This window comes from Malaya genurostris, chromosome 3 (assembly GCF_030247185.1).
Source record: "Malaya genurostris strain Urasoe2022 chromosome 3, Malgen_1.1, whole genome shotgun sequence".
NCBI classification, from domain to species: Eukaryota; Metazoa; Arthropoda; class Insecta; order Diptera; family Culicidae; genus Malaya; species Malaya genurostris.
In genome coordinates this window covers 90062590-90077864 of record NC_080572.1, presented here as the reverse complement: position 1 = coordinate 90077864, position 15275 = coordinate 90062590, and the positions used below count along the sequence as shown (strand labels likewise).

Here is a 15275-nt window from a genome sequence, read left to right as displayed (position 1 = left end):
TTGACGCCGTTAGACTATTATCTTTGGGAGGCTGTCAATGATAAGTGTTATGTGGACAAGCCAGAGACAATTCAAGCCTTGAAGGACAACATTCGTGCAGCCATAGCTGAAATAAAGCTGCATACAATCGAAAATGTACTAAAAAACAGGACCGACCGTATGGCGTACTGCAAGGCCATTTGAATGAAATTATATTACACAATTAACCGGAAGGATTGTACTTTAATATGAAAAAAAATTGAAACCGGATGAACCGTTTGTGTTTTATTGCATGTTTAAAAATGAAAAGTTTTATGGAGGACCTGTATAATATTTTCCAAAGAAACCCAAACCATCGCTTGAATCTCTAAAAAGTTCAATTTCTAGTTGCCTCAGTCGCGAAGCTTGGCAGCCTACACTAAAGCTTAGAGAATGTTGCGATGCAAGAATGACGTCATGACCATTTATTTATGGCTCGGTTTGTGGTTCATTTCAGCTGATAGGCACCAGCGATCGCGATCGCGACAACAGCCACAACGACGACGACAATGAAGATGATGACTCTTGAGATTCTAGTCAGCTTACTTTTAGTGGAAATCGAGTTCCGTGAACCAGTCGCGGACATCGCATCAGAACGAATGGTTGTACATTCGCTTGTTGTATTATAGATTAAACAGGAAGATTATCTGTTGAATAGTAAACATTTAGCAGTAAACTGTAAAGTGTGAAAATGAATATTAAGTCAGTCGTTTGTTTTGTCGGTATTTCAATGTTTTTAATCGTTGTAGTGAATGCAGATGTGTCACACATCGGTGAGTTACTGCCGTGAAGCAATAATAGCATAATCAAGTATTATTCAGCGTATTCAGAGAATTTTGGTCGAACATTCTTGGAATGGTGAACAGTGAAGCACTGAAGGTCAAGGCGCGGTAAAAGACGTAACGATCTTGATTTTCAAGTTTTTTTTTCGATAAATTCTTGAGATTGGACTTAACGGTTCTTGCGCTGAGGATTAGTTCCGGCTTTTTTTATTCGGTTTCGATGAACCGGTCTCTGTAGGTTTAAAAGCTGCATGTGTTATATTGCACTTAGTCAAAGCGCTTGGTGATTTTGTTATGAATGTTTTGATGGTTTACAAAGACAATAGTTGTGCCTTATTCATTTTAATTTGTGTTCACACAGAAAATATTTTGTGACATCAGCTAGATACCGAGTCAAAACAATATCTGTTATGTTGTTCTGGCAACAACGAAATAAGAGTATAAATTAATCATTAATTTTGTTGATATGAAATTGCATACGCAGGATATTGACATAATCATATAACATAATCGGTGTAGATAGAGATTATTAGGATAATCGTAGAACTAATATATTGAAAAACCGTGCGCGTAAAGTCTATGTTCGTGCAGATTTTTGTTAACGTTTCTGGAATCAGCCGGCTGCACAGAGTCACCCCCCTGCTATGGAAGCTGGTTCCTGAAACCGACGCATTTTGTTTTGGTGGCGTTGTTGTCAACAATATGTTGAGCTATGTTCATACCATACAATCAAAGCACACTAGTGTCAAAAGTTAATTTCTTCAAAAGCCATATAAATATAACTCTAGTCTAGTATTCTCTATAAAACAAATAATTTGACCTCTTTTTGATTAAGGAAAAAATGGGTTTATTATAGTTTGACTATCGCCCTTATTCTGCATAACGACGTATTGGTTTTTCGATCGAATGTGGTTCGATGAAGAAAAATGTGAACGTGTGAACACTGCTTTACCACAGCATTTGACAGCGAACTAGAACCAAAGAACCAAAATTTTCGGCTTCAAGCCAATTGTATGCAGATGACAATCGTGCCACCGCCCACCGGGGTGCACAGAGTAAAACTCATGATTATATTATTAGGACATTTACTAACTAACTATCCCTTTTTGTCATGCAGAGGATTCTTCGGTATCTAGTTGCATAATCATAAGTAGGGATAATCAAGCAAAGTAGAGCGACTAGATGTAAAACGTTGAAAAAATCTGATAACTGAAGAAAGAAAAAAACTCCTGCAATTGTCGCCTTTTACGACATGGAAGCAGGAACCAAGTGAATTTATTCTTAGATAAGTTTATATTCCGTTGTATTCTTGGCTGGTCCTGTCCAGAGAAAGATAATAGGTATTGCCATCTCTTAGTGGACTCCAGCACTTAATTAACTACAACATGAGTTAGAATGAGCGAAAAACGTCATGCCTGAAACAAAATACAAGGTACAATTCGAAAGTTCCAGGACTTTTTAAACAGCGCGGCTCCTAGTGTGACCATCTGTCTGAAATTTCCATCCGTCAATTGTGTATCCTATATTGTAAACTCACCGGATTCACTTGGAACGCCTTTTGAATTCGTAAACCGTGTAATACTTGTAAACATTTAATTTATTCATCCAACTGTTACAAATTTCCTAAAATTATAGAACAATTAGCCAAGAGCCACCTCAGCGACCGTTAGCTTATTTTGAGGACATTATCTATTAGCTGTCCACCGAGTATATTCTACGAAAGGCTATGCTTCCTAAGTTCAATAAATTTAACTTTAGCTCAATATTTTGATCTCAGCAATATTACTCACAGGTAATTGCATGAATTTAATCAGAGCCACGCTGCGATCCCTAATCATTACCTAATTTCGAGAAAATGATTCAATAATTGACTTGAGAATATAAGTAGGGGAAGATGTTCGGTTGTCGGCACCCTACCGTAACTTTTGACAGAAAGCAGATAGCCGCATTCCGACAAATGTCATGTGTGTGTAATAGCAGCACGTTCTTTTTGTGCCGAATACAAAGCAAACAGACGCTTGTACTTTTTGCTACGCTCAAAACAAATTTTAATTGCGTGAAAATCAACACAAAAGTTTTTTATGGTATCATAAATTGAAAAGCATCAATAGAAAAGATGATTGAATTGAATATTTATGAGGTGAAATCGATATTATACCGGCTGCTATCAAAATTTTTGAAACCAAAGATTTGTTTTGTCATTTTCAAAATGTCTACCGATTTCGGTTACCGGCACCTAATTTTTTTCGACAAATCGTGAAAAATTGTTAGTGATATGCAGACTGCTGTCGAGACAAAGCAAGCCAAAGTTTCGGCCAAACGTCTAGTTAGTCATACAGCAGATGCTCCGGCTAAGAGAAAACGTAAAAGACCGGCCAAATCAACACCAAAGGCGCCACCATCCAAATCATCGACTAAGAGAGGCAAGGTGAAGTCACCATCAGACAATGAAGATTTTTGTCCAAAACGCTTCCAAAACGAAAAAAACTGTTATTTTAATAACTCCAGTCTTTACATATATTCTTCCAGCCGAACACCTTTTTTGAAATGGCCAAAATTTATCACTTTACTAAATTGATAATCAATTTTTTCAATCGATTGAATCAACTTAGTATCTTATTCATTTGTTAACTAGGAACTTTAGCTTTCCATAATGTGCACTTAGTCAGAAGTTATAAGCTTAAAAGAAAAGGGTGCCGGTAACCGAACACTCTCCCTTACACTTAGTATTATACCTTTTTCAAAGAGAAATAATAATAAACCAAATATATTGTATATCAATATGGATCACTTTAACGAATTCAATACAAATCGAAAAAGACATCACAGTAACACCATCTCGTGACGGAAAAGGCTATTAGTTCAGTCATGTTTAATAGTTTGCGTTTAGCGTGTACCCAGTAGTGAAATGTCAAAAATAATTGAGCATGATGCCCACATAAGCGGCCCTTACACGAGAATTATTTTTGTCATTTTTAATGATGACTAAGTAATGATGTATTTCAAATTTGATAGAAAACTCGTCATTACTGCACCATACACGTTCATTAACATGATATTATTTCTTAGTAATGACATTTTTAATGACTCGTGTAAGGGCCGCTATAGAGGTGTGAACATTTTCATATTTAAATGTGTTTTTTTCTGACGAAAGTAAATATCCCTGTCTGAAGATATTTGAAATTTTTACCTGGCATATCTGCTTAGCAAATATGTAAGGTATGTTCGGCGAGGAATGATACTATAACACGCAGAAAAAATAATTTAGGAATAAGTTCTGAGTAATGACAAAGACAGGACCTAACATTCATTTCATTCTAAAAAGCTTCTCCCCTTGTAACATGTGGTTATTTATCATTCTAAAACATTTAGACAAATGTTATATCAGCTCTGAATTCATTTTGATTAGATGTTTGTTTTGAGGAGATCTTACGAAATACGAGATACGGTTCGTTTCAGAGATTTATTAAATAAAAGAGGCTAGTTGCGTAAAGTGTAAAGATGATTATTTGAGATGGGCTCCTCGACTTCTAAAATCTAATTAACCACCTTTATTTAATAAATCTCAAAAACAAACCGTATTCAATCGTGAACAAATGTTTAAAAACTTTATTTGGACTATACGGACCAATACGGGGTCTCATCCAATTTCTTAACAGACAAAAAAAAAACTATGTTTACAAATAGTACTGCTAAACTGTCAAAATGTGTTCATCCGATTGAGATAAGCACTTCCGGTGAAACCCTCAACTAATGAACACGTTGCATCGTGTTAGTGCGATGAAAATTTGAGTATTTCGCGAGAAAGAAAGGATTTTCATCCGTACTTTGGCGGCTCCACGTTGTCACATAGCGAGGCTTTCATCAGTAGTCCAGTGAAAAGAAAGTCCATTGGACTATAAACGAAAATTAACTGTAAGTCGCTGTGCCATCAATCAGTGTTATCTCAAGTAAGGTGACGCCTCCAGAAGTGAAGAAGAAGAAGAAGAAAAAGAAGAAGAAAAAGAAGAAGATTGAAATTAGCATTGACGATAAAAAACCTAACAAACGTAATTGGAAATGAAACAAACCACCGGTACATGTCAAACATAAACTTAATTTATCACGAGGTCATCTTACAAAAGCTAATATAAAAATGAACAACACAAATTATAAATCGTAGCGTAGTGTGAGGTTTCATACAGTAATATAATTATTTTCAAAACTCATCTTTGATATGATTCAAACTTGAATCTTTGAAATCCTGGTTGCGTAACATATGCTGACAAATTCATTGCTATAATAGCAATCAATCCTGAACATCGGTGGCCTTCCCCAAGCCAAAAATGTTACCGTCGTCAGCCATAACTATGACCTAAGAGTTCATTGAAACAACAAACGATTTCCTACTAAGTTTCTTATGTGTCGCTACAGTGGAGGAGAACCCGGTAACCGAAGTTTGCCTGAGATGTATCTGCGAAGCATCCAGTGGATGTGATCCATCAGTTCGCTGCACCGGAGACGCTTGTGGGATGTTCCGAATCACCTGGGCTTACTGGGCCGATGCTGGCAAACCGGTTCTGCAGGGCGATGTTCCAGATTCACAAGGCGGTAAGTAGCCTCTGTTAGAGCACTGTAATCCGGGATCAGTTAATAATACTTATTAATGGCCATACATTCACGTGCGGACAGACAAAACTAGTATTTAATAGATCTTATCACGGTAATATTTTAAAGTATATTGATTGTCGATAATGTCCGTTATTGAGAGGCAACAGAATCATATGAAAATTGCCGTCGTCTTCCCCATAGGTGAGAACTGCTTTGAGAGTTTGAAGGATAAGATGGGGTAGAGCGCACTTGTGGCGCAAACTTTTTCTTTACTTTTATCAGACGCTACAAACTTTCTTCGCTACTAATGTTTCATAGAAGGTTTATCAGTACATGGTAGAAATGTAGAATTTTGGTGAATATGTCATTTTTGGTGCTCGTGGAGCTGAAATATTTGCATATAAATTATAGTGTTACAAAGTTTTTCATTTTATCCCTTTTTTATGCGTTTTCAAATGACATTGCTGAGCGTATTACCTCGTTGCTGAGGTACAAGTGATTCACGATTCGAAATTTATTCCGTGTAAATTGAAAAGTGACATGGTAAATAGTTTCGAATAATAACATAATTTTATGTATCAGCACATAAATGTAACCTGATTTCATCATTAATTAGAAGAAACAAATCGTCTGTCATGTCAAAACACGCGTTTTTTTTTGCGCTTTAAGGGGTTAATTTTGAAGCTTTCATGTCTTCAGAATAATTTCTGTTTGAAATAGTCCGCTTCTTTCAATATAATCAAAGTTGTCATTAATCCACAAGTGAGTTGAACAAAATATTTTGCATACAATACGAGATAGAGTATTTATGTCTTTGAAAAAGTTGTAGATCATATTGAAACAAGAAAACATGTCGAAGACATGAACACTTTAAAATGCATTGGTGTCGAGATATGATGCATTTTTTATTGTAGAGCCCCAAGATCAAGTTTTTCCATCATAACTTTTTTTAAATGAATTTTTGGAATTTTCGGATGTTCTACAACTATATTTTATTTTTTAAAATAAATGTTTTTGTCAAAGACAGCATATTTTTAAGTTCACAAACAAAAAAGTTGATTATATTAAAAGAAGCGGACTATTTCAAACAGAAATTCTTCTGAAGCTATGAAAACTCCAAAATTAACCCCTGAAGCGCAAATAAAAAACACGTGTTTTTACATGATTGGGACCACTGTGCATTGGAGCAATCTATTAATGGAGGTTATCTTGGCGAGTTTGAACGTAATCCTGTTATTTAGCTTTTTTCCAAGCCATTAACTACGAATCGTTTCGTTTGATATGTTAGTACCATTTAATTAGAATTTTCCATCACCTTCCAGTAGAGTCTAAGTTGGATCCGATAATGAGGAAGTAAACTAATGAAACACGCTTGTTGAAAATTTTAACCAAGAGTCTCAAGGCAACATCGTGAAGATTTTTAATAAGAATATTGAACATTCCATCATTACCAGGAGCCTTCATGTTTTTGAGCTTCCTAACGATTAACTTAATTTCATCAAAATTCGGCTCACTAATGTCATCTTGTAACGACTGATCATTTCAGATTTCAGTGAGATTTCGTTTTCAATAGGACTCACAACGTTAAAGTAAAATTGTTAACAATCTCAAACTGCTGAGCGAGTTTTTGAGCTTTTCCACCGTACGTTTAATTTGTTCAATTTCTTTTGCGAGATTTTCATAGCAGGATCGCGAGAACGTTGATATTGTCTTCGATGAACATTCTTCAAACGAATGAGCAGCTGAAGATTGACGTCGATGATACGAGAATTGAATTTAGTTTGAGCTTTGAGCTTTGAGGATTGAAATCTTTCAGTCTTCAAAGCTCAAACTAATGATTCAACAAATCTTTTGTTGTAAGGAGTGTATCGAAAATAAGCTATCCACAATTTTTTCTTTCAAGTTATGATAAAAATCGATATTTTATTCAAACTAAAAATTGATCCTTTATTTTACGAGGTTAAACTTGAGCATAATGAACATCGGTTGAAATTTAAGCTATTCCTTCACGAATTTTCGAACTTTTTTGTTTAATTGCCCCACACCAAAAAGCTCAACAAGGAGCCCCCTGGTAATGGACGCAACTAATCTCAGTTCATTAACACTGGCAAAATTTTAAAACTAACAAAAAAATAGGAAAAACTGAGATTAAAACAATTTATTCTAAGATGTGCAATTAACTAATTTATTGGTGTGGAATCCCAGTGGAAATAAGTTTCCTTTTAAGGGATCCACGTTTAATATCTAAAATTGAATAATATAATACTGTTGACGTTTAACTAACAACGTTTAACTATTCAACAGAAGCTTTGAGAATCGAAAATGACAGAAAAAGGTTTCACAATGACTTTTACCTGTTGGTGCTCGAATCTGTGGTAGTTTTGATTTCCAAAGTGGTTCTGGGGTGTAATTACTTCGATTTGTCATATTTTAGTCACTCTTGATAGCCAAGCGTCACAGATTTTCAATACATCGATGAAAGAATGAGAATTGAAATTCTGCCGATGATCCCTGGTTAGCTGACGATAGTTTGGTTTCGTCTTGTCATAGAGGAAAAAGTGACGTTGACAAATATATTCTCTCTTTTTTCAATGAGAAATGAAAATGCTTCGCCTCTCTTCGTTTGTTCTGGTTTCGGCATTTACGAATGACACAGTATAATATTGAAAATGAGGCTTTCGGATTGGATTCTTTCATTTTTAAGCTCTGCTTCTTAGCCTAAAAATACGCTTCAGTCTCAGCGATGATTTCATCATTCGAGGCAAATCTGCTTTCAGCGAGTATTTTTTGATGTGGAACACATCTTTATTTTCTATATAGGGGTGCAAATCAGAAACTCAAGGAAAAATATACGTAGAAATGTGGTCAGGTTTTGAACACTTACAGATCAGTGTATTTTGTATCAATTATTAATATTATTTCATCATTTGATAGGAAATATTTCTACGTTTTGATTTGAATGTATCAAGCCACGTATTTTCAATTATATATGACTGAAATTTTGATTAGTAGCGAGCAGTGTCTTATTTGACTGCTAAAAATCTCCGGCATACCAAATTTCCCTGCCATAGACGACGGTTTCGAAGGAGTAAGCGATGTATCAAAGAGAGAGCATCGCTCTGATTGGTCAATCGATGCAAAAGCGAAGCTGTTGGAAGTACGCGAATCTATAAATAGAAGCGAAATTGAAGCTAACGTTTCAGTCCTACTCGTAGCATGCTAAAGGTAGGTTGCTGCTAGACAGCAAGATAAAAACGTGCCATAAAACGATTTAAAGCTTTAAGGGCTGAGGCCAGTTGTTAGCGTAAAACCGTGTGGCTCGCTGTGCGTATTAGATTTCTCTGCTCTCTCGTAAATGTGTAAAAAGACTCTCGATGTGGCCGGGTGGCTAAGAAAGTTTTGATATTTTCGGTTACAAGTTTGACTACATCACATAAAATCCAATAAAGCTACCGCTTGTTTGGCAGCCTTGATGAGCCAATTTTATTTCTCTCTCATGTTTCGTTACGTTACCAGCATACAAGAGCAGAATGGTGCCGCCATAGAAATGGACTTACCATTACAAAAATAACATTCACTTAATTTTTATCGAGACAACATATATGTTTTTATGCACTAATCGCATCTAAACTAAATTATCTAGACATTGTCAGGATAGATTTTTGATCCATGCTTTTGAAGGCGAGGTATTCAATGAACAAGTTGAAAGTTACCGTTTTCAGCTATGCAATTATTCCTTCATAAAAAAGACTTTCCCGGCCGCTAAAGTCAAACAATCATTCTGAAATTTTCACTGAATAATCTAAACTAATTTTCTAAGAGATTGTCAGTTGGGTTTTTGATATTCGTCTCCGTTTCTGAGAAAATCAGATTTGAAGCGTGAAAATAGCCCTTTAAAACGCTCTAAAACACACTGGCCTCAGCCATTAATTGGTATGCTCTGATCTTGTGTCATGCAAGCTCGGAATTCCATGTTATGTCGTTTCCTCATGAGAAATTGACAACTACCCCTGGATAAATTTTGGATGCTAAAGATTAATTTCTTATTTATATTAGATGATTTCGATTGATAATGAGAAATAGTTTATCGCTTCAACCGAAATCGCAGAATGGCAGAGAAACTTAACGCTAAAAAAAACTGCTTGCATAAAAAACTTGAACACAAGCTTGGCGAAGAGAAGCTTAATTATCGAAATCGCAAGTATGCACAAAGATATAATTGCATGCATTTTTGATACACCCAAACCTCCATTTACGAACCTTATATATGTATGTATGTATGCTTACAAACTCACCCGTCTGCATATATGTGTATATATTTATACATATAAATGATCGCTTTTACTTCACCAATATTTATATGTATTAAGAAATACAAATCCTTGCTCACATGCGTACGTATAAGAATACAAATATACATATATAAAGTACGTAAATGGAGGTTTGGGTGTAATGGTGTAATTTCGTCGGTAATAAAACAAATGCAAATCAAGACAAATGATGTTCGGTGTTGGTTCGGATTGATTGAACTTTTTAATTGTAGATCATTAGAAGTTTTGGTTGTCTTGTTCCACAACAATGGCTCGAACAACCCCATGAGGCTGATCCTTGTAGTTTTTTAGATATATGTACAGGAAATAGTTGTCGAGAACTACATCTGACGAATTCGGTGGATGCGGTATGATTTTGAATTTCAATTCAAGGAATATAGCAGAGCGTGGTGCATCGTCGGTGTTTGCATGACCACGTTTAAATTCTGCATACCAGTCAAGATTGGTTTACTTGCTTATAGTAGAGCTCGGGTAGTGCTTATCAAGTAACTTTTTTACTTGCAGTTTTTTTTTTCATTAAGAGCAGTGTCTTATCAACACACGAAATCCTGTTTTCTCCATTGTTCCCAATTTTACAAATGTGGCGTCACTGAAAGCACCATAACTAATACACTAACGAACTCAAGATCGTGCAATTTCGATAGATGACATTGCTAGAGGAATTTTTAATCAGTGACGCTATCTATCCTGCAGCCCGGGGACTCATTGATGGGCATGTTATATACTGAACCGCAAAAGACCGTCTAATTATAATTTTTGTTGTTAATTTATATGTTGATTATTTTATACACGACCTGACAGAAAAGACGTGGTAGAAATTTTCAAGACTTATGGGCACAGCCTACTAATAACCAGCAAGGAACGACATAAATCATAATTCATTGACGACATCTTTTCGTCGTATTTTGTAATATATGATATGAAATTTCGAAAATAAGACTTAGGTTAAGTCAGCTATTTACTCTTCTACGTTGAAATCTTGAATCGGACGTTTTTATGTTTGTCATTGTGCACATGGTTATTTCCAGTAGATGATTCAGTAGGCACTATCGTGACTAGCTACGTAGTCAACTACTATTTTAACCTTCTGATGTATGTGATGGTTCTTGATTTTTCCGTTCAGTCGTGCCATTTTTCATTTTATTCCCTTAACCCGTATTGAATAAACATTGACTTTTATTTTCCAGCATACGCCAATTGCGCCAATGATGCTCTATGTGCTGCTCGGACGGTACAAGGTTACATGAGGAAGTTTGGCCAGGTAAGGAAGATGATATATGGAATTTAAATACGCTTGACCATGTAAGATCAACAACAACGATCAGGACTTGCTTTATTAAACCAGTTTGGGGTTCTTCGTATAGATCAATGACCGTTGGATGCAGCAGTTGACTGATCTGTACCGTTTCGTTTCGAATTCTGAACGATACCGGTTCTGTTTCTTAAACATTTCAATATTTTAATTTTACTGCAGTCCGGTTTTCGAAATGGAACAGTACCTTAATCATGATGATGATGATGACGTGTTGAGAATAATAATCGTATCCCGTTACCTTTTTTGTAGGATTGCAACGGAGATGGAATCATTGACTGTTTGGATCATGCCGCTATTCACAAGCTGGGAGGCTATGGCTGCAAAAGTGCGGTCCCGGTTGCTTACCAGAGTAAGATCGATCAGTGCATTCACTACGCTGCGAGTACACAGATCTAGACAGTTGAATGATGGTAGTTACTCATGCAGATGCATTGTGTTAGAATATTAACCGTTCGACGGATCATCGTAATGGAATCTGTGTTTAAATTCTCGTGCCGAGCACTATCCGTATATTGGAGGCGTCATTAATTCATTCTTTTGCATGTAATAAAGCACTCATCGAAATTTGAATCGTTTTTTTTCTAGACAACTTACTGACGATCAAAGTATTCTTGGTTCGATTCTGTGAAATAAAATAAGTTTTCATTAACTGTCTTTAGCGAAATCGCTGAGACATTATATTATGCAGAAACAGTTTTCTGCGGTGTTATTGAGTGGAAATTCAAAAGATCATTGATTAAGTTTTTCTGAATAAAGTGATGTCTTTTTTCACCAAAATTTATCTAGCGATGGGGGAGACAACTTTAACACATGTAGAAAGTTTTACAGAACTCGGTAATACTGGTCAAATTTTCAACAGCTGACTATTCGATAATCAGTTCCATTACTGAATTGCTTACAAAGCGTTCGGCAATCATCTTGCCATATTAAACTGTCAAAAACTACCAAACAGTTCTGTAAACGTTGTGAAAACTGTCGGATGATTCGGTGAATTTCATTTTTATTCTAACTATTTTTCCGAACTTCGGATATGTTTTTGAAATTCGTTTAAAAAAAAAAAAATGAGGGTGAAATTTATTAGAGACCAATTGCTTTCAACGAATTCTATAGCTCGTCTCGCCAAAGAACACTTGCCAGCTGGCAAGCTTCTTGGGATAAAGATGATCTGGGTTGGTGGATGCACTCAATTATTCCGAAAATATCGACAAAGGCATGGTTCAGGGGACTGGATGTGAGTAGAGATTTCATTCGTGTGATGTCTAGACTCATGTCCAATCACTACACGTTAGATGCACATCTCCTTCGAATTGGGCTCTCCGAGACTAATCATTGTGCTTGTGGCGAAGGTTATCGAGATATTGATCATGTCGTTTGGACATGCGTGGAGTATCGTGATGTCAGATCTCAACTAATAAATTCTTTGCGTACCCAAGGTAGACTATCCAATATCCCAGTTCGAGACATTCTTGCTTGTCGTGACCTTTCATACATGAAACTTATTTATCATTTCATAAAGAAAACTGGAGTTTCAATTTAATAAAGGCCCCTTTCAAGACTTAGTTCTGATCCCAGCTGCGTCCATGAGTTCAACCAATAGCTAAATTAGAATAAAAATAATGTAATGATACAAACAAACTCGAAACAGTTTATGAAATTATTAACAAAATGTCTGAAAATAACAGCTTATTTTATAATTTATAGAAGTTAATCGTTTGGTTCAAATAATATTTCCGAGTAGATTTCATAATTAATGACGAGTTACCTAAGATGATATTTAAGTAATAAGAGAATATGTTTTAATAAATGCAAAACGTTGTGACTATGTTAGAATTAAATTAGGATAAGAATATTATGTAAAAGTGATGCTACGGCGAAGAAAAACTTATGTAAACTGCCTTAAGAAATAAACGTATTTATGAAAAAAAAACTATTTTTCCGATCGTTTTTTGCCTTTCTCTAAAGAAAGGTATTAGAATTACTGGAAACACGGCTTTTGAATGGATCCTGGGAAACCCATAGGGCCAAATACCATTCGATTCAGCTCGACGAGATCAGAAAATGTTTGTGTTCACAAACTTAAGTGCTTAAACTTTTGAGCACAAACGTTACGTCACTTATACCATCATATTTCCGGAACCAGAAGTCGCAGTCATTTGATCTTCAAACTTGATCAATGGCCCAATAGTAGTTTTCAAACGAATCTAAGCTTCTTAAAATCGGTTTAGCCATCTCTGAGAAAATTGCGCGGTAAAGAAAAAAAAACCATTTTGTCGGTTACGTCTCTAATACCATCATATCTCCGGAACCAAAAGTCGCAGTCATTTGATCTTCAAACTTGATGGTAACATTCAAACGAACCATCAAAATGTTGTACTCCTAAAGAAGCACAAATTTTTCGTAAAATCCGATCAATTTTCCCTTCCACTTTCCATGTTCGGAGCACTTGCTACACTCCCTCACCCTCAATATAATATTAAAATCTATTTTGATTTAAATTCCTTTTTTGTCAGTGAACTTACTACTAATCTTCTCCATGATTACTCTGAATAGTGTAGAAACTATCTATGCTTTTCAAAAAATATCGATTCCCACCTTTGTTACATGTGCCAAACTTGGTGGCGATTCGTTTAGTTGTTTCGTATTTATGCTGAGACTTAAATACACTCGTGTTCATAGGCAGATAAAGTTTATTTTCCCTTAGTTTTTTGAATTCCCTGCAAATTGCTTTGCATTCAAATTAGCAACAGTGATACTATCTACTACGATCTTGAAATTTTTTTCACTCTCTTGTTTTACAAAAAAATGGAGATGAGCATTTATTTTCAAAAACCCTTCTTCTAGTCTAAATGTAGATTTTTTTCAAATTATATAAATTTCGTCATTGACCGTCTCCCCCCATGTTAAGGACACTTGCTACACACTCTCCCCCCTGAAAATTCTCTAATGATCACCTCTGAAGAGTAAGAAGTATCGGTGCCAAATTTGATAGCAATCCGTTCAGTAGTTCCGGAGTTATGCCGTTGCAAACATTACAACCCCCATTTTAGAGGCACGTACTACATCAACCCCACACGAATACCCTTATAATCACATCTAAGTTGCACAAAAAGTATGTATGGTCTTCAAAAAGTATCGATTATCGTCAAATGAAACACATTTTTTCATTACCACTGCTTAGGACACTTGCCACGGTCCCTCCCCAATAAAAAAACCCTTACAAAAATTTCTGAAGAGCAAAAGGCATCTGTGACAGGTGTGATAGCAATCCGTTCAGTAGTTTCGGAGTTATGCCATTATAAACATTACACCCCCATTTTTAAAGGCACTTGCTACATCCACCCCCCATATAATCATATCTAATATATGCAAAATGTTTCTATGGTCTTCAAAAAGTATAGATTCTCGTCAAATTAGACAATTTTTTTCATGACCCCCCTCCTGTTAAGGACACTTACTACGCTCCCTCACCCATTAAATACCCTTATGACTATCTCAGAAGACCATGAAGTATCTGTGCCAAGTTTGGTGACAATCCGTTCAGTAATTTCGGAATTATGCCGTTTTGAACATTACACCCCCCTTTTTACAGGCACTTGCTACATCAACCCCCCTTCTAGTCATATCTAAGGTATGCAAAATGTTTCTATGGTCTTCAACTTATATGAATTTTTTCATGACCCCCTCTTGTTAATGACACTTGCTACGCTCCCTCCACTATAAATATACACCCTAAACCATCTCTAAAATTCTAGAGGTACCTGTGCCAAGTTTGGTGGCAATCCGTTCAGTAGTTCCGAAGTTATGGCGTTACAAACATACAAACTTACATCCATTTTTATATATAGATAAATTGAATTTGAAAAAGAAACATCTTTTAATAAAAAAACTTAACTGATTTACATATTCTTGTTTAACCGAATTGATCGTACACACTAAGATTCGATTCCGATGTTCGGTAATTGTTTTGACGGGAACTTTCGGTAATCAATAGAAATTACCGATATTTCGGTACATGAACTTCATTTTACAACAATTATGTAAATTTTTACCGGTATCAGTTTTACGCAAGTTTTCATTACAGAATTCTGTAAATAGATATACAATTCATACGGTAAATCTGAATAGTCGCCGAGTACGGTAAAAACCATACCGTCCGTATGGTAAAATTATCTTCCAATAACCGAACTTCTGTGAAAACTGATTGTCGTGAAACTAGGTGAAAGGTGGGAATTTACTGCA

General features: G+C 35.7%; 1 protein-coding gene across 1 annotated transcript; it reads left to right on the top strand.

Moving 5' to 3' along the window:
- The first annotated feature begins 580 nt into the window (after positions 1–580).
- Positions 581–11606, top strand: LOC131436633 (lysozyme-like). Its single transcript, XM_058605462.1, has 4 exons — positions 581–791; positions 5214–5390; positions 10909–10982; positions 11286–11606. Exons 1-4 carry the CDS (start codon positions 710–712, stop codon positions 11430–11432), a joined length of 480 nt encoding a protein of 159 aa, XP_058461445.1. The 5' UTR covers positions 581–709; the 3' UTR covers positions 11433–11606.
- The last annotated feature ends 3669 nt before the right edge of the window (positions 11607–15275 follow it).